This window comes from Martes martes, assembly GCF_963455335.1.
Source record: "Martes martes genome assembly, chromosome: 5".
NCBI classification, from domain to species: domain Eukaryota; kingdom Metazoa; phylum Chordata; class Mammalia; order Carnivora; family Mustelidae; genus Martes; species Martes martes.
This window is the reverse complement of record NC_137892.1, coordinates 104,546,373-104,566,567: the sequence shown is the minus strand read 5'-3', so window position 1 is coordinate 104,566,567 and position 20,195 is coordinate 104,546,373. Positions and strand designations below refer to the sequence as shown.

The 20,195-nt window shown below is 51.8% G+C and overlaps 1 protein-coding gene across 1 annotated transcript in view; it reads left to right on the top strand.

Annotated features, from left to right (window-relative positions):
* ERGIC1 (endoplasmic reticulum-golgi intermediate compartment 1) overlaps positions 1-20,195 on the top strand; it is a 99,507-nt gene that overhangs the window by 49,566 nt on the left and 29,746 nt on the right. Inside the window, exons 3-5 of the mRNA XM_080803456.1 lie at positions 4,591-4,663; positions 13,724-13,818; positions 17,674-17,798. Of these exons, the coding sequence (XP_080659582.1) occupies positions 4,591-4,663; positions 13,724-13,818; positions 17,674-17,798 (293 nt within the window). The remainder of the gene's footprint in view (positions 1-4,590; positions 4,664-13,723; positions 13,819-17,673; positions 17,799-20,195) is intronic.

The window sequence follows — 20,195 nt, the reverse complement described above, 5'->3', positions numbered from 1 at the left end:
TGTCCTATCCCCTCCCTCCCACCAGCCAGCAGTTCAGACCTCTGCTTCATGGTCTCTGCGGTCTGACCCTTGTCATGTATGTGTGACAGTCAGGTCTGTATCCTCCTTGAATTTTTAAAAAATAGATACAGGCTTGAATATAGCAGTATCGTTGTCGTAAGCAGAGAAGGGAGCATACCGTGTGCACCACTCTTCCTGCTCTGTTTCCCAACTGATATATCCTGGATACCTTTCATACCGGCACATAAACGGCCCACTACATTCCTCCCTCCTGCCGTGTCTGGCAGCCCACAGTTCCATCATCTAGGTGACCCACGGTTTATGTAACCGGTCTCCTGGGGTGGACATTCTTGATTCCGATTTATTGCTATTGCTGACATCCTTGTCCGTATATTTTTATATCCTTGTATGGTTATTTCTGTAAGGTAGCTTTCCTAGAAGAGGAATTACTGGGTCAAAGGGCATGTGCATTGTAAAATTTAGAAGGTACTGCCAGATGGCCCTCCAGGGATGTGGTCTGATTTGCAGTCCCAGCCACAGCATGCGAGACAGCAAATTCCTTTACAGAAGAGGAAAAGGGCGTGAGGCATGGGAAGCCAGCCCTTAGCTACCATTTAGTGGACAAATATTTATTAACTAGGTCCGGGGGCCAGGTCCCATGCCAAGTCCCCGGATCGTGTTGATGAATGGGCTTTGGTCTTTGTCCTTAAGGAGCACACAGCCCAGCAGGGCAGCAGAAACAGAACTGTCCCATCTCATTATGTTGTAATTGTGCTATTAATAACTGAAGGAAACAGCAAGGGCGCTGGACCCTCGCAGATCAGGGTTTGAATTCTGCCTCCTTCACTTAGGCGGCCATGTGGCCTTAGACAAATTCCTTGACTGCCCAGAGTCTTCGATATTGGGTCCTGGGTCCAGTGTCCCCCTTTGTGGACTGCACTGGGTTTCCCACTCGCACATGTTCTCAAGGCGTCACAGTCCTACACCGCCTGAGTCCATTTCGGAAGAAGTCTGGCATCAGAGAGCCTTAGCTTCTTGCCCAAACACGGGTGGAAAACCCTCATCAAGCCTTCAGGATCAGAAAGGCCTTTCTGGTTGAAATACCTCCTACCTGCCTATATGTTTTTCTTTCATTCGTTCATTCATTCATTGATTATTCATTCAACAAATATTTATTTCATACCTTCTCTGAGCCAGGCACTGTGCTAGACCCTGAGGCCACTGGTGGCACCGAGACATTGTCTCTGTCCTCCTAGAATGGAGCACTGGTATGGTGAGCAGTCACAGAGTGTGTCATCGGACATGTGGGTTTCAGCTGAGCAGACTCAGCACTTACCGTGTCCACCTGCTGGGCTGACCAGGCTTCATCTAGGCCTTGAACAGAGTGCGCAAATTTCAGAAAGCAGCCTTCCGTCCCTGTCCCGCCACCCTCTGATCTGGATTGAGTTCGAGCTTTGGAGCCCTTTTGCAGGCTTGGGGCAAGGAAGGCAGTTAGAAAACTTGGCTTGGTCTAGGTCAGCACTGGCCTTCAGAAATACCTCCCTATTTTGTATCTGTTCATTACACCAGCCAGTGGGTTGCTGGGGCTTGAGAGCGGTTTGGGAGGGGTGAAAATGATTCTGAAACACAGGTCCTATATGATACTGGAAGATTCCAGGTGAAAGGTGTTTTGCATGGTGGTGGGATTCTTTCTCAGACATCATAGCTGCAGTTTGCAGGTGAGAAAGAGAAGGACGTGAGCCGGGAAGTTAGGACGGGCAGCTTCAGGAGTGTGGTGCCTGGGTCCAGCAGCTGGAGAAGACATCTGAAATTCATTTCTTTGCCACAAAAGCAAGCAAGCAAACATGACCCCTCCATATAAACCGGTGAGGCATGTCTTTAGACAGAGGTTGCTGAGTGACAAAGCGTAGTTGAAAAGGATGTATATGTTATGTTGTTATTTTCTTAGAGAAAAAAAGGATTTGTACATCTGTGCTTAATGCCAGTGGAAGGAGGCAAGACGATGATGTTGATACCTCTGAGCAAGGGGCTACAGATTGGGAGCGAGAAAGAGACTCAACACACTCTTCCTTTTTATGCAGCTTGATTACTTTTCTTCTCATGTGCCTATATTACCTCTTCTGAAAAGAAAAGAAAAAGAAAAAAGAAAACCCTTTAATACTGGGTGCCTATGTGGCTCAGTCATTAAGCATCTACCTTCGGTTCAGGTCATGATCCCAGGGTCCTGGGATCGAGCCCCGCATCTGGCTCCCTGCTCGGTGAGGAGTCTGCTTCTCCCTCTCCCTCTGCCTGCTTGTGTTCCCTCTCTTGCTGTGTCTCTGTCTGTAAATAATATATAATATATTATATACATATTATATAATAAATAAATAAAATCTTAAAAAAAAAACCAACCAATAAACCTTTAAATACTGCCCCATACAGCTTTCTCAGTGTTTGAAGAATTGAGGAGTTATTCTAGGATCCTATAGGTTGGTCTGGTTCTAGAGGTGTGGTGGGACTCGGGATATTCCTGTCTTGCTCTTTGCTTGGAATCCTAGATTTTGGGGTTTCTTAGGGCAGAATTCACAGGTTCCAGGCCTGTCCCCCCACCTGCCTTCTGGTGTGTTCCGGGATCTGGTCTTTTCCTCTCAGAGCCACCATTTCTACCCACTTCACAAGGGCTTGTCCCCCCCCCCCCCCGTCAGGCGGGAGGGTGAGATGCTCCCATGGCAGGGCACGAACTGGGAGCCCAGCGAACATTTGTTCTCTTCTTTCTTCACTCAGAATTCGTCTTTGTTCATCTTAAAGAACAAAGGTAGGTAGGTAGGTAGATGGGTGGATGGATGGATGGATGATTAGATGGATGGATGGATGGATGATGAATGGATGGATGGATGGTTGGACGATGCCTGTTTGGCATTTATCACAGTGCTCAGCCAGTCCAGGAGCGGGCTATCAAGAAGGTAGCAGAATCAGCAAGTGGGACCAGAAACTCTTTTCTTTGCAGGAAACTAGGGGCCACCCCATTTGTCAGTCACCTTCTGCTCACCCTCCAGGGTCTCCCTGATGAAAGTCCTAGTAAAGAGGGAATGCTCAAGCTTTTATTACCTGCCAGGCACTATTTCAAGCCCAGTCTCTATGTGGTGGAAATTCTCAGAGCAGCTCCATAAGGCATGTTGCCATTTAACAGATGAGGGAAGGGAGGCAGGGAGAGGTAAGTAACTTAGAAACCCACAGCAGATGAGCTGTGGGCCATACTCTGTAGGCCCTTGCCCACTGCACACCTGTGATAAGCCCAGAGTAGACATGCTCAACCCTCACTCAGTACTCTTGGGGATGACTCTCTGCTGTGTGCCCACGGGCCAGGCACTGGAGCTGTGGTGTTTCTGCCTTCAGGGATTTCAGCTGAGTGAGAGAAGCAGCCACAAATAGCCAGTAAAATGTGGAAAGTGTGAGAATGGATACTGGGAACACAGAGGAAAGAACGACCAGCTCCACCTCTCGGGGTGAGGGGAACTTCCCACCAGAAAAGACATTTGAGCTTGGCCTTGGCCCCAGAGGACAGGGAGGAGTTCACCTCACAAAGAGGAGGTTGAGGAGGAGGGGGAAGGGGAAGAGGAGGGACAATGGGGAGGGGCAGGAACCACAGGAACAAAGGAACAGCAATAAGACCCGCATTTACAGAATGTCACCTGCTGGGTGGCTGGGAGGTTAGACGTTAGGAGAGTATAAGGAGATGGGGCTGGAGTTGGGAGATCCTGGGGCAGTGGTTATGTCTTGCCCCCAGGAGTGGCTCCAGGGGTCACAGATTTCAACCTCATCAGGGGCCCAGCAAACAAGATAAATATGAGTGATGTGGGTCAACTCGAGCTCTGTTCCACTCTTTCTGCATTTCAGACCCATATAAAGAATTCCTTCCATAAGGGAATTGTCCCTTCTCTTGAAGCACAAGTGCTCAGTTATCCTCATTTTTCTGACCTCCGATGAGGACATGGATGCAGTGTCCGTGGTACTGCTGGGGGTGGCCGTGAATGGTGACAAAGAGTTGGCCTCAGCCTGCGCATCAGGGAGGCGAGAGGGACTGCTGAAGTGGCCAGCTCAGACCCCCCTGTGGGAGCAAGGGCTTGAGTGTGGTGGAGCAGCCAGAAATCTGGTCTTTTATGTGAAATCAAATTGTTCAGTGTCAACTCCAGGTTTGAAAAGCCATACCACTTTTGCTGAACAGAACACATTCGTGGACAAGCAATTTGCAAGCTTGTTGACTGAGCTCTGTTAATATGCGCTTGTGGAAGGAAGCCAGGCTGGCCCCCCTGAGGACCTGCCTACCTACGGCGGTGGGGGGTGGGGAATCAGTCCCCACAGGAGGGTCAGCTGGATACCAAAAGCAGTCTGCCTTCCTGGGAACAAGGGCTGCTAAGAAGGGGCTTTGGAGGGTCAGTGGCGCGCCCCCCCCCCCCGCCCCCCGCCCTAAGCAGCGGGGGGTGGGGGGGGTGGGGGGGGTGGGGGGTGGGGATGGGGTGGGGAGGGAGAGGTGGGGGAGGGAAGGGCCAGTCCCCCTCATCCAGTGCCCTCCACCCTTACAGTGTGTCTCTGTGTTGTTCCTTCCAGTCTCTATCTGCTGCTGCCTCTTCATCCTCTTCCTCTTCCTCTCGGAGCTCACCGGATTCATAACAACGGAAGTGTAAGTTCCATTCCCCCGCCCAGGGGCCATTCTAGAGCTTCCTGGGACCCCAGATCAGAGGAGGGAGGTGCTTTAAAAAGGAGAGAGGCCTCTGAACCTTCCAACTCTCTCATTTCCAAGCCCACATCCATCACTCCTCTATTTCTTAAAAGGGTTTTGAAGTTAGAGCAAAAGCACACACTGTTTTGTTGAAGCTGAAGAGAACATTTGGGTTCCGTTCTGTGGGGGGGGCCTCCTGGGTCCTCAGATGAACAGAAATCATGGACCCGTCTCTGCTGTTCCTTTGTTTAGCCAGTGGGCTTTTTTCCCTCTGATTCATCACGGGGTCATATGATGTGAAAGCTGGAGGAGTTCAGAGAAAGGGGTGCTGCTTCCTAGCCAAGGGGGGCGGAGCTGCTGACATCAGAGCCGGGCCCCCTCAGCTAAGCCCCCTTCCCTGCTCTGAGGCCCACCCTCAGTGAGGAATCAGCGTGGGCTTCCTGGCAGCGCCTGACGCATTGTGAATCGATTCCCAATTTCTAGAATCATCCGTTGCCCAGATAACCTAGTAAATGCTCTGGGGTATGTGTAACACAGAATGCCATTGGGATTATTCAGTCACGGCCTCATCGGTCGCCCTGAGGTGGAATTAGACCCCGGAGCTTCCTGCCTTAGCCACTGGCTCAAGGCTTCCAAGCCTCTTCATTCCTGTGTTTACAACCCAGAAAGTCATCACGGGGCAGGGCCCTGGCCACCCACTCCCCTGTCCAACGCTGGAATTTTCTTTCTCGCTCATGGAATTTCTTGGTTTCCTTTGCCTCCCTTTCAGCCACAGGACAATAAGAAACTAAAAACATTGTTGCCTAGCCCAAGACAGCCCTTGTAGCTGAGGAAGTGTTTCCACCTTTAATCTTCAAACAGCCCTGGGACGTACTTATCACCTGTTTACAGATGAGGAGAACTGAGGCTCAGAGATGTGGAGGGACTTGCCCATGGTCCTACATTGAGGAGGGGGCTCCTGAGGTCCGCCAGTCTCCCGGGCCCACAGGCATGTCGGTCCTATCCGTTCCCCACCACCACCTGCCAGGCACATCTTGTCATTCCCGCCCTCCACTTGTGTGGGGCAGTTTGCCTTCTCTGTCCCTCTGATCCCGTTCTTAACCCTGATGGCACCAAAGCCCAGGGGGTCTCATAGAGTGGTGGAAAGAGGCATCATTAGGCCCAGGGCCAGGCGTCTGCTTGATTACCACTTTCCTGTGTGGCCCTGGGCAGGTTGCCAAACCTCTCTGGCTCTCAGTATTGCTGACCAAACAAGGGAGGGTACACCAGAGTCAAAGCCTCCAGGTCTGGGGAGGCTTGTCTGCTTCCCAAGACATGACTACCCAACCATGCAGGGGTCAGAGAAGGTTCTTTGTCCCACTCCTAATGGGATGGGGTGCACATTTGGACCCCTGGATGTTTCAGGGGTCACCCCATCATGAGTCGGAGTTGGAAACAGGGACAGCAGCAGGATATTAAGACCTACTCTGTGCCATACACCTGTTGGTCTTTGCAGGCTGCAACCCATTCCCTGGGCGGGTGGGGGGTGGCTGCTGTACAACCCCCTAATGTTCTGAGCAAGGTGAGTAGGGTACATGTAGGGTGCATGTGTGACAGCAAGGAGGGAGGCCCAACTGTATATCCCAGACAGGGCCACTAGGGAAGTGCAAAAGCCCTGGGGCAGGCATTACCTGGTGTACATGCAGTGTGGATAAAGAGCTGGTGTGGCTTTGGAGCAAAGTGAGCAAGTGGAGAAGGTAGAATGTGGAGGAGGTAGGACCAGAGTGGACGAGGTGTTGCCCACTGTTGTGTATTAAAAGGACTCATTCTTGGTCCTGAGCACCCAGAAATCAGAAACCAGGTCTGCCTCGTTCATTGCCGTGTGATTCCACGCTTAGAGGAGCAGAAAATGCCAACCGTGGGCACAAACCAGGAATAAGCGAATAGGACTAGAATATATTAATTAGTGAAAAAGGCTCTGAAGATAAAGCAGGGCAAACACAGAGAAGGTATGTGATATTTGGTGAGGTTTAAATAAGATTATTTACCAGAAAGGTACTTAGTGGAGCACCTGATATACTTTAATATACTCATGAATCCTAGCTCTTCATGCATTCATTCATTTTCTATTTATTTCCCATCTAATGCTAAAAAGGTGGTAAGGCCACTCAGCATCTGCCATGTAATGAACTTTCCATGAATATTAATTTTTTCATCCCCTCCCCTAAACTGAGAATAGCCTCCCTCACCTCCTGCTGACCTTGTGAGCGGCAGCTTATTTAGCTGGTCCTCAGGTCAACCCAGGATGAGGTATGCTGCTGAGCCAGCGGGCCCCGGACAGGTAAGTTGTGACGTTGGAGCTTGTGACCGGAGCAGGTGGGGCGCCACTGGCTGTGTTAAGGGCCTCTCGGGCAAGCCTGGACATCTTGTTCTGTTGAACCGGGACAGGACTCACTCCTTTCCCAAGAGCACACTGTGTTCCCGATGCTCTGCCTGCTGCCCTGCTCCAGGATTTCCCCTTCCTGACCCCCTGGGGGCATCCTGGACACTCTGGTCCCAGCACCTCCCTGGAGAGGAAGAAAGATGAGGGGTGAGTGGTGGAGTAATCAGCCTGGAGGGCTGCTCATCCCGTGTTTACCTTTTGTCCTCGGCTAGGCTCTTCATCTGCATTGTGAGTGGCTGGAGGGAGAGAGGGAGGCAGGAATGAGAGTCCTGATCCCAGGCACAGGAAGGCCCAACTGTGATGCTGCAGGGACCCCAGTGCCCCTTCTCCCCCTGCTGCCACGTGACCACGGTGCAGAAGCGCCCAAAAGGAGTCTGTAGGGGTGAGCACTGAGGACTCCACGAAAAGTCCAGAGGGAGGATTGTTCTGGTCTTCCTGGGGTCAGAAGATTCTCTGACCCCTGGGAAGGCCTGCCAGTTTGGGAAGAAATGAAGGTCACCGTTCTTTAATGAATGGCTGGCCCTCCCTGGCAGTTTTGTGACCACAGTGTGTCAGCTCCCCCCGCCACCATGAGATTGTATCCCGAGGAAATGAGGTCACTGCTGGTAGGATCAACATTGCTCCAACCCCGACCTGTGGTTATCAGTGACATAAGACACTATTCTAGCCTAGCCCGGTAGGAAGGAGGCCTGTTTGTTTGGGTGGTTGGACTTTAACCTGGGTTTAGACAGGCCATTAATTACCCTTGGGAACGTGGCCCCATAGGGTGCTCTGCAGCTTCAGGTTTCTAGTGGGAGCAATGCCCGCCCCCCCCACCCAGACAACATGGCTGCAAAATATTCCAGGCTTTGACTGCCCAGGCTTGGCTGCTCTTAATTATTAACCCCAGGGGCATTTATAAATAAGATGTGGCAACTGGAACTCTCCACTGACAGTTTATAGTATAATACAGTGTGTTATACTTTCTAATTACGACATGCCCACCAACCACCTGGGTTAGCACTTCACAGCGATCATCTCATCTAATCAACACAGAATCCCTTGAGGGAGGTTCTCCTGTTAGCCTTAGCCCCACTGTACAGCTGGGGAAACTGAGGGCCCAGGTGGCTCAGGCCACAGTGGGGTTGGTGCAGCCAGAGTCAAGCCCAGCCTTGGCACCCCTGCCCTGTCATACCACCCTTCCCTCCCCAGAGCATTTTGTGTCCCCCCACCCCCACCAGGTGCATGGGGGCTGCTGCCTTTTGATCAGAGTGTTTGACTGGAAGACTTGAATACACCCTTCCAGGGTAAGATGGCTGAGCAGGCAGCTGGGACTCCAGGAAGCCATTGTCCACCTAGTGGGAACTTGGAGTTACCCTGAACTGTGTCCTTATGTGCTCCGTTGCAGGCCCCGAGTGGGAAGGCCAGGAGCTTAACCAGGAGGAGAACCTGGCCATCTCCCACAGAGCCTGGGTTACCCACTCTGAGGCCTGCGTTGGGCCCTAGAGCCAGGTAGAGAGACCCAGGGCTGGCGTGTAAGGGAGCACTGGCGGGCCCGAAGGCTTCCGAGCATGGAGTGACAGGGCCAGGTTCATGCTATAGCACGATCACCTCTTGTGAAGGTGAACTGGGGGCAGGGTGACCCTGATGGCCAAGGCCCCAGGGAGAGGACTGGGCGATGGCGGTGGAAAAGAGGGTGGGGGCCAGACTTGGTGGCCGAGAAGGGATTTTTTTGGCCCCCCACCTGGTAGGGCATAGGTAGGAATACTTATTTATACCTGGAATGGTCAGGATTTAAAAGAAGGTCCTGGAGAGCTTGCTTACATAACGTACATCCCTCCCCCTCCAGCCCAGGCCCTTCTGTGGGCCTCACTGCTGTGTAAGTTTCCATTAAATCAAATTATGAAGCACGGAGGTCAGCGACTTTGGGCAGGAATCCGAACTATTCAAGTGCTCTTCTAAAAGCAAATAAAATTGTTTTCCATAGATGTCATCGGACTCACGCCTCAGCCTAGAATTTCAGGGCCCTTGGTTACATTCCACTGTGCTCCCCCACCCGTACACCTCCCTAGTCCCTCTCTTTCTCTCCCTACATGGCCGCCGCTCACTGACCCCCACGCAAGCCACCCAGCTCCCTGATGCTGTGCGGTGTCCCCCAACTGGGATGCGTGCCCCTCTCCTCTGCCCGCACATGTTACTTACCTTTCCCGTTCATTCTGCAGACGTAGTGATCTTGTGCTCTCTGCTCCTTGTCCAGGTTGGCTGGAAAGTCATATGCGGCAGAGCCCACCAGGGTGTGGCAGATGGAGGTGACCGAGGGAGGCTTGTGGGAGGGAACGGTCCCATCACACCTCCATGCCCTGTGGGTACTTGGGCCATGGGTGGAGATGGGGTGGGCTTCTGAAGGTTATCAGAAAGATGATGACACCTGCATCACAGGTCTGCTGGGGGACACTTGTCTCGGTTTTTCATTGATTCCATGCCCCATCCAGTTTAATAAAATGGAAAGAGCTGTGGGCTCCCGTGGCTTTTGTCTATCTTCCTCTAAGCCCAGTTTCATCCTTGTGAGAAGAGAACGGTGACCCCACTAAACATTGTCTTGCTGTGGCTATTAACTGAGATACCACATGTGAAAGCCCCGGCATAGTGCTTGGCACCAGCTGGCTGCTCAGAACTGGAGTACCTTTGATTAGTTATAAGCAAAGCCACTTCTTATATGGGCCGTAGAATATACTGGGGCTGTGAAGCACCTTCCGTCCATTAACACACTAATCCTTGTGATGAGCAAAGCAGCTTTGGAAGAGCACAAACTTTGTTTTCCTGGGTTGCTGCCTAGGCCTTTTACAGCGTGATAACACTCAGAGTCTGGACACTGAGATAAGGGCTTTTGAGTTGAGGATGCCCGCCATGAGTTCCCGCTTTTATTTTCCCGGGGCACCTTTTCCAATAACTGCTTAGCGTTAAGGCGGGAGGAGAGTTGGTGACCTCAACCTCTGCCCCAATCATCTTATAAGTAGTAAGTGCTCGCTACCCCACTCTCTGTCTCCTGCTCACGCCTGCCCGCCCCCTGGCCCGGCATACGCATCCCCAATCCTGGTTGCTGTAAGTCAGAAATCTTGGGACTCTTTCTTCCTTTGTGTGGGTAGATTGAAACTGTGCCTTCAATCAAAATGACCCTGTGGGTTTCACTTCCCCAAAGTGGGAGCTCGGGTGCCGAGGGAGCTACCTGGCAGTACCATGTGGGTGGCTTGTGGCCCCTGGTTCAGCAGGTTATAATCAGTGTGTTCTTGATGTAATACGCCAGCTGTGGGCCCCTCAGCACAGTCCTTACCACAGTGCTGCGAGGTGGATACCTGTTATTACCAACTTGGTAAACATTGATATTTGTGAGAACAATAAAAGTAGGGGATGCTTTCTTATCGAGCACTCACAGTTGAGTAAGATTGTGCCTGTCCGTGATTGTCCCCGTATTACATCTGGGAAAACTGAGGCTGGTAGAGGCAAAGCCCCTTGCCTAAGGTCAGTTGGCTAGTAGGCGGCAGAGCCAGGATTTGAACCCTGGGAGTCTGGACTCACCATGATGCTTTATGCTCTTTACCAAGAAAGTCCTGTGCAAGGCCCTCAGAGAAGTGAGTACCATACACACCCCCGTCTTGGGGCGGCCTGTAGCTTTATTGCTCACAGCCCTGGGAAGTAGCCCGAATCCTGACCCCTTGTTTGTTCTTTCTCTCTTCTTTCTTCCTCTTCTCCCTCCCTTCCCTCCTGGTTTTCTTTCCTTCTTTTGAGAGGTGTAGGTAACTTAGGAACAGCAAAGCGCACAGATCTTAAAGGTGAGATCTTGATGACTGTTTGCCTGGGCTCACACCCGTGTCACCAACATCCCATCAAGACAACACCTATCCACCAGCTGGAAGCTTCCCTTGTGCCCCCTCCCAGTCAGCATCTCCCACCAGCACCACCACGCTATGTTGACTTTTATCACCGGAGATTAATTTTGCCTGTCTTCAGACTTCATAGAAAGCTTTCCCAGTTTTACAATTAAGGAAACGAGGCTCAGAAGGGTGAAGCATCTTGTCCCAGGTTCCCCAGCTTCTTAGCGGTGGAGCCAGGAGGTGAGCCCAGATCCGTCTGCCTCCTGGCTCTGTCTTCTCATCACCCTTGCTAGCGACAGGAGAAATCAGGCCCATGGGTTCCCAAGACAGCAATAAATCGACAAAAAGTTTTATTGCCCCTCCAGGTAACTTGACTTCTGGCTGTCCGTTCAGCCTGACGGGTGTCTGGGTGGCTTCATTGGTTAAGCACCCGGCTGTTGATTTTGGCTCAGGTCATGATCTCTGGATCATGGGATCGAGCCCCATGTCAGGCTCCATGCTCAGTGGAGTCTGCCTGAGATTCTGTCTCTCTCTGCCCCTGTCCCTCCCCCCACTTAAATAAATAAATCGATAGATAGATAGATACATTTTTTTAAAAAAATAATCCATTCAGTCCCAGCCCCAGCCATTAAAGTTAGCTAGCCTTGGCAGGCATCAGCAGGTGGCAGGCTCTGGGCAGGCTTGCAGCGCTGCCTGGGGGTAGCAGGAGGCCAACAGCCCTGGAGCATCTGCCTCGAATTCAGAAGGTGGCAGTCTGGGCTTCGTGGGTAGCTGGCACAGGTGATGGAAGTGCATTTATGTTGCAGCCCAGGGCCTTTGAGGAAGGCACCTGGGAGCAGCGGGTTCTGGCCTTGCATAACCAGACCGGCCTCAGCGCTGCAGGCCAGCAGGCAGGCTCTCTGTCTCTTCCCGAGCACCTCAGCCCCTTTATTCTAGATGGCACTAGGGAGCCTGGGCTCTGTGAGCTGGGAAAGGCCCCCTGGGGCCTCGAGGGTGAGCTCACCTTGGTGCCACACCTGGGATTCACCTCTCTGCACTGAGGTCACCTCCAGAGGATTGCCAGGGGTGACATCATCCCACAATCCCTCAGTGATGTGCTGAGATCCCGCCTCGTAGGTGGGCAGGTGAGTGGCTTCAAGGAAAACTCTTGCTTGTTTGGGAAGGGAAGCAGGGTCTCCTGTCTTTGGTGAGGGTCTGTTAATCACCCAGCAGTCTCATCACTCAGTAGCCCTTTGGAGTTGCAAATCAAGGCTGGGGTAGAAATAGGGCCCTGCAGGCTGAGGAGGAGAGTTGGGCTGTGGAGATAGCCATTCTCCCCCTGCCCCCATACCTCCAGTGCTCCCGCTTGCTCCTCTCCCACTAGCTCATTTGTTCTTTTTGTTCCCTGATAGGGGCCAACTCTATGAGCCTGCCAAGCACCGTCTCCTATCTTCCCTCCCCACACCCTGTGTGTGGCCTCAGAGAGCCAGCCCTCCTCCCCCGCCTTTTTTGCCCTTGACCTTAGCAGTTGAGAGCCAGAGCAGGGGAGATAGCATAGGCCCCTGGAAAGCCTGGGGCTCAGGCAGAAAGCAGACCCGGGTTGGGATTTTACCTCTGCCATTTCCTGCTGTGTGACCTTGGAGATGGGACTCACCCTCTCTGAGCTTGTTTCCTGGTTCTAAAATGCAGATCAGGACATTTCACAGGAACAGGTGGGATAACATGAATGCACATAGGCCCAGCTGGGACTTTCCTGGTTTAATGGGCTGGAGCCCCAGCAATCTGTCACTCTTTTGTCTGCAGGAAGATTCTTGTGACTCCCACAAGGAAACAAGCCCCAGGTTGACTCTTTGAGCCCACTGTTTCTTTTTTTTAAAGATTTTTATTTATTTATTTGACAGAGAGAGAGGCAGTGAGAGAGGTACTATAAGCAGGGGGAGTGGGAGAGGGAGAAGTAGGCTTTCTGCTGAGCAGGCAGACCGATGCCGGGGCTCAATCCCAGGACCCTGGGATCAGGACCTGTGCCAAAAGCAGATGCCTTGGCAGCCTCTAGAAACTGAGAAAGGCAAGATGAAGGATTCTGGAACCTCCAGAAGGAGCACAGCCCCATACCCGTGTTATACTTCTGACCTACAGGAGGGCAAGAGAATAAGTGTGTGTTGTTTTAAAGCCACCAGCTTTGTGAACATTTGGTACAGCAGCCACAGAACACTGATTAGTCGTGTCTCAGACCCCGTGCTCACCCTAGGGCTTTATGAGCACTGGACGCTGAGCGTGACCACCCAGGGAATTCCCCTTCCCCAGCTGAGTGGGTGGGGGCCCAAGAGAGTAGGGAGTAAGGTACCATGTGCCCGGTGGTGCTGGGTCCTGACGCCTAGTAAGACTTCTATTTCTCAAATGTTCAGACACCCCATTAATTGCGAGTGGTGGTGTCCCATTGAACAGATGGGTTCACGGAGGTGACGTTACCTGCCAAGTTCACATAGAAAGACTGGCAGAGCCAGGATTAGAACTTGAATGTGTCTGACTCTGAAAGCTGTGCCTTTACCACTCCCCCATCCCCCTCCCTCTAAGTGGTAAGGCCAGCATCTGGAGAGGGCCCTCCAGATGGGAGCCCCGATCCCCTGTGCCTGAGCAGGCACATGCTTCCCCGAGATGGGAGTTCTAGTTAATTGCACAGTGGTCACCAAGGAAAGGGGCCCCTGGCTTGCCCCTGCAGCTGGGATGTGGCCCCACCTCAACAAAGGCTTCTGTACTTGTCTCCCTTAGCGTGAATGAGCTCTACGTTGATGACCCGGACAAGGACAGTGGGGGCAAAATTGACGTCAGCCTGAACATCAGCCTACCCAATTTGCACTGCGAATGTGAGTATTCCCGACAGCCCTCTGCTCCAGCAAGAGCCCTCTGTTAGGCAGAGCCGGGTATGCAGAAATGACAAGATGACCAGGATGGGTCAGCAAACAGGGCAAGCTACAAATAGCAGGTAGCATAAGATTCTCCTTACTCTTTTTTAGACAGGTGAATGTAATCAACTCTGCATGCATTTGGAGGTTTTCTGGAATACAAAGTCCATGAAAATGCTAATGGGGATTACCCCTGGAGAGTAGCCCTGTTGATGTGCTGGTGGGGGCTGTCTCTCACCTCAGGTTCCCAAGAGTCAGAGCCCAGAGATTTTCTGCAAGTGAGTTATTGAGAGAGGGCTCTCCGAGGAAGGGGAAGGGTGTGGGGGATGTGAGAGGACAAGCAGAGATGTGTGTTCACGGGAGGGCTAATCACAACCTGATTTCATGGGGAGCCGTGGCATATGCCACAGTTTATCCTACCCAGTGGCAGTCGGGGGGAGGCCGGCTGTTATTACCCATATCCCTGGCTAGAGTCTGCAGGGTGATGTGTGGTGGAGGTGGTGGGGGGGGTCACATAACTTCTCGAGCATCTTGGGGCAAGGAGACCTACCACCAACCAAGATCAATCACCTGGAGAAGGATGCAGGTCTGAGCTATTAGCAGCTGTCAGGAAGCTTGGTTTTTCACTTCATGCTCTGTTTGATTTGTTTTAATCAAGACCATGAATTACTAGGTATAGAACAAAACTCATTGGAGATCTGGTTTGGAGTCAGAATCTGGCTCTTTTGCCCACTAAGACTGTGTGACCCTGGCGACGGTGTAACCTCTCTGAGCCTGTTTCCTCTTCTGTAAAAATGGGTTTAGTGCTGTCTATTGCCTGGGGTTTCTGGGAGGGTCTGATGAGCCGGTTTCCAAACTTATCAAGTGGACTGGGTGTCCCCTCCTGGGCTGGGGTTCTACTGTCCCTTTGCCCCAGCCTGGCACATAACCCGATGCGGGCCCTTCTCCCGCCCACTCCCTTCCTCCTGAAGGACAGAACAACGGGTGTGTCTGTGGGCAGATATAGGGAGAGATTCAGTTCTGTTATTGCTTTTGGTGAGAATTACATCACAGTTTTGAAGCCACGGTGGGCCCCGAGCCAGGGAACCTGTTGAAATTGGTCAGTTTTATTTTTATTTTTTTCTCTTTCTCTTAGAAAAATAATTCATCTGGCAGCTTCTCATTCAGGAGTTGGTCCGGTCTCTGGAACAAGGAAATTCTTAGGCCAGAGGACTGGGATGAGCAGGGCAGGGGAGGGAAGGGATGTGGTTCCAGGCTCCAGCCCAGTGACGGGCCGTGGCCCAGGAGGGGCCAGGCAACCTCAAGCTTCAGGCTGCGTCCACCCACTGCGCCCGCTGCTCTGCGGGGCCGTAAGCTGAACCCAGGAGGCTCCTGCTTGAGCCCCGCACCCTGGCTTCTCTTTAAAAGTAGAACTTCACATTTTCATTAGAGAAAAAAAATGCACGCTCATCATTGTACCTTTGGAAAATCCGGAGCAGCAGAGAGAAGAAATCCGTAATTCCTCCCCCAACGGCAGCGTCACTTGACATTTGACGCCATTCCATCCCGTTAGCCTTCCTTTCTCTGCGTTTCTAAACATGGCTGAGATCACGCTGCCTGTGCAATTTCATATCCTGCTTTAAGAAGTAATATTTTATCATGAACTACTACAGGAATATATTTTTGCCTTTAAAAAAATCATGTTCAAAATACAAAAATGTATAAAGAAAAAAGTAAAAGAAATACGTATTCCCTGGGATGCCATCTACCCCAGAAGAAGCTTCTGCTAATAGTTGGGACTCCTTTCCCACCCCTCTGTGTGTGTGTGTGTGTGTGTGTGTGTGTGTGTGTGTCTGTCTGTCTGTCTGTCTGCAAACCTGTATCATGTTTAGGTGGGGATGTTTTTTGGTTTTTGGTTTTTGTTTTTTTTTTGTTCTTTTTTCTTTTTACTTAACTGGGACTCAACTACACGGGACCTTTCTGGGGTTTCTTGGTTTTTTTTTTCTGCTAATATCTTGGAGCTGTTCTTATATTACTCATCATATTAGTAAGATGATAACCACAGTTGCCATTTATTCTGCTCCTACTCCAATCCAGTCTCTGTCCTGAATTCTTTGGCTGTGCTAGTGCATAAATACGAGAGGTGCTTTAGCCGAGTGGCCAAAGGGTGTGGCCTCTGGATTGAAACTCTGTTTCTTAGCTGTGGGATCTCAGGCAAGTTACTTAGCCTCTCTGTGCTTTAGTGTCCCCAGTAGAGAATGGGTCTGATAATATCTCCCCCACAGGGATGCTTAGATGTTACGTTCTTATACAAAAAGCACTTACAAGGGTGTCTAGCACATAGTAAGTGCCTTTTTAATTTTTTTAATCCTCACACGCTTAGGGTAGAGGAGGAAGCTGAGGCACAGGAAGGTTAGGCGACTTGCTCAAGGTCCCACAGCTGGGAATGGGCAGAGCCAGGAACCACAGAAAGTGGCAGCCCCAGAGCTGAAGTTCTTAGTCACTGGCTGCTCTGAGCCACCTCGCCCCATGTGTAGATGCCCCGTCCATGTACCTGCTGCCCAGCATTCCGGAAGGGGCTCTTCCGTCGACCAGTTGTTGAGAGCAGCTGGGCTGCCTCCAGTGGTCACAATTTCAAATAAAGTTGCCCAGAGCAGCCTTTGCACACACGTCTGGACATGTGTGTGTCTGGAGTACGGGCTCCTAAAGGCGGAGCTGCTGAGTCAAACAGAGACCTGTTTGCATTTCTTTTAAATCAAACATTACGGCGTCAGAATTTCCCATATACTACAGACCCATGAGCATCATTTTTAGTGACTACATCACATTTCTTTCTATGGATGGGCCCTTACTTGCTTCCCCATCTCCACTGAGGAATACAGTCGTTCCCATGTTTCCCTTCTAGGCTTGGCTCACATAAAATTGCTTCCAGCTGCTCTTCCTCTGGGTTGCAGCCTCCTTTCAAGTGCTTCTTCCAGGGAATTTTCTGCGTTTTCGTGGTTTACAAACCCATGCCACTTAGACCATCTCAGGGAATGCAGTTGGCGTGGGCCTGCCCGTTTTACAGATTGGGAAGCTGAGTCACAGATGGAAAGTCACACTGGAGGCAAGGACCAGAACTGCTGGGCCCCAGGTTTCCCATTCGCTGTACTGAACAACCCAGAAAAGCGCCCGAGCTCCAGGAGGGCAGGGCCTTCAAGAATAGACATTGGGTAAAAGAAGATGTGAGTGAATGAATGATGAGTGAAGCCAATGAATGACTGCCTGGACCTGTTTGCCCAACAAATCCAGAGACTGAAACCCTTTAGGTGCCGCCATTCATCATTCGATCTGTGTAATTCTCCAAGGAAGGTCATTATCACCCCCATTTTCCAGAGAAACAGGCATCAGGGTTATGTGCCTTGGCCAGGGTTGCACAGCGGGTAAAAGGCGGGCCAGGATTCAGACAGCCTTTGAACCTCTACCCTCTGCTTCTCTCTGTAGCCTTGTATTTAGCAGAGTAGTCACCCCTGCAGCCTGTGGTCCTCCATCCCCTGCGCCATTAGCTGCTACCCCCCCACCCCAGCTCTTTCCCCTCTTCCTCTGCAGCCTCAGGCGGCGACAGGGATGGATCCTTGTGTGCTTGTTCCCTTTTAGTCCAGCCATCACCCTTCTTTTCCTCCTCTGTCAGCAGCCTTCCTCTCTGCAGCTCTGGGCCCCAGACTGTGAACACCTAGATGGCTTGGGACCCCCATGTCCAAGGAGTAGATGGGGGGCGGGCATCCAGGGAGGAGAGGGCTGGCCCCACCCCCACTGCTATGGGCATTTGTGACTCTCTCCTCCCCTTGTCCCCTGCAGTGGTCGGGCTGGACATACAAGATGAGATGGGCAGGCATGAGGTGGGGCACATTGACAACTCTATGAAGATCCCGCTGAACAACGGGGCCGGCTGCCGCTTTGAGGGGCAGTTCAGCATCAACAAGGTATGGAGACCCTGCGTGGGCCCCTTTGACCCGCTCCCTGTCCCTTCCTCCCAGGAACCAGGTGGTAGAGATGTGCGCTCCCTTGCCCCCGCCACCGCCCCGTCCCCCAGGCAGAGCCTAACCAGCGTCAGGGTCCCAGGCGTTTCCTGCTGAGAATCTGGGTGGGGGTTCCAGGTTTCCCGAGGCATGGAGCCCCTGCCCGCTGGTTCAGGAAGGGGCTTCTCTTCTTCCCAACAGGGAAGGCAGTAGATGGTGAGAAGGCCATGGTGAGCGTGTGTCCCAGCACTTCCCCTCTTGGCCAACCAGTACCCTCCAAGTCACCGCACCCACCTTTTTCTTTTTCTTTTAAAGATTTTATTTATTTATCTGACACAGAGAGAGCGGGCAAGAGAGAGACAGAGAGCAAGCACAAACAGGGGGAAACAGCAGGCAGGGGAGAAGGAGGCTCCCTGCTGAGCAAGGAGCCTGATGTGGGACTTGATCCCAGGACCACGGGATTACAACCTGAGCCGAAGCCAGATGCTTAACCAGCTGAGCCACCCAGGCGCCCCTCACTGCACCCATCCTAGCCATCTTTAGGGGGAGGATGTGATGATGGTAATAATAGAATCATACCACCCAGTTCACAAAGTTTGTAAGAGGATGAAATGAGCTATTACACATTCATTCAAAAAACATTTATGGGACATCTTCTGTGTTCGAGGGTAGGCTTTCGGCTCTGGGGCTGCCCAGAATAGGTAGAATGGACTGGAATTCCTTCGCTGGTGGAGCGAGACAGACAATATATAAATGTAGAAGCATTTCAGTGGGCGGGTGGTAGGTACTGTGATGAGGAAGGAAGCAGGGGAGCGGGGAAAGTGGCGTGGTTTGAAAGTACCTGGTAGGCCCCAAAGGACCACTCAGGCATTACTGTTGTTTTATTGCTAGAACCAGGAACTTGAGATCCTGAGTCAAGGATGTGAGCAAGTGCATGTGGGCGTGCCGGGGAAGCCCAGCGGGAACTGGCAGAAGTTGTCCCACACGCGCTGCTCCCTTTCCAGCTCCTCTTACGTATTATCACAGGGGGGCCTCTCAATAACCCTGTGAGGTGGCTGCATGTTACAGATGAGGAAACTGAGACAGGACCCAGAGAGGCTGAGTGTCTTGCCCAAGATCACACAGCTCTGTCCCATGTTCCATAGTTCCCCTTCCCAGTCCCAGCCAGACTGAGCCACTGGCCGCTCCTGGCTTCTGCTTGCCCTCTTGTAGCCTCTGTCAGAACACCTGCCTCTGGTCCCTGACATCTGAATCAGACGTTGCGAACTCCCTGGCCACACCCAGCCCAAAGACAAGCTATGTTTGTCCTATCCAGCGTTCAGACACGTCAGAGCCAGTATCTAAAGATTGGGAGTCCAGACTTCTGCCTTTTCAAAGTCGGAGGCTCTAGCCACACTGGGCCCACATCCCATTGGCAACTTCCATCTGGATCCAAGGGGCAGCTGCCCCTTTAGACAGGGCAGGTGCCCTCCCTTCCCACAGTTCCTGCCGGGTGGCTACAAGGCTGGGCTGGGCTAGGACACTGGTGTTACAGGAACTGTCTCTCCCCACATAGTCTCGGGGACTCTCCTCTCCATGTGGCCTCTGTGTGTGTTCTTTCTGGCAGAGTGGCCTTTATCCATAAGAGCTCAGGGCTCTCTGCAGTGTAAAAGCAGAGAAGGTTACTTATGCCACATTTTAGGGGTTAAATGAAGTCACAGGGTCCACGCTGTGCTCCCTGATTTGGATTTTATGGTGGTGGTGATGGGAAGCCATGGGAGAGTTGTAAGCAGGAAAGCAATGTGATCAGATTTGTGGCTTAGAACTATACTATCCAATATGGTAGCCATTAGCCGGGTGGGGCTATTTAAATTTAAATTCATTAAAATTAAATAAAGTGAAAAATTCCGTCTATCGGTCTCACTAGTCCCATTTCAAGGACTTTACTAAGAGAGACTAGTGGCTACCGTATTAGTGCTATATACCATCTTTATCATCAGAGAAAGCTCTGCTGGACAGCGAAACTTCAGAAAGCTCACCGTGACAGCTGTGGGGGGGGGAAGTAAAGGGGCCAAGAGTGGAGGTCACGGTCCATGGTTGTGCAGCCGAATTGGAGAGAAGTGATCCGATCAGAGACGTGGAGTCAACAAGACTTACTGATCAGTTGGATGTGGGTGGTGAGGGCAAGAGTGGAATCAGAACCACCTCTTAGTTTTTGTCTGGACAACCAGGAGGTCCCATTTTCTAGATACAGAGGCTTGGGCACGCATGGATTCTATGGGTGGTAGGGCTGGGAAGCGGTTGTTTGGTTTTGGATATGTTTCATTTGGGGTCAGAGGTATGGTTCAGGAGATTGTTCTGAGCTGGAATGTGAATGTGGGA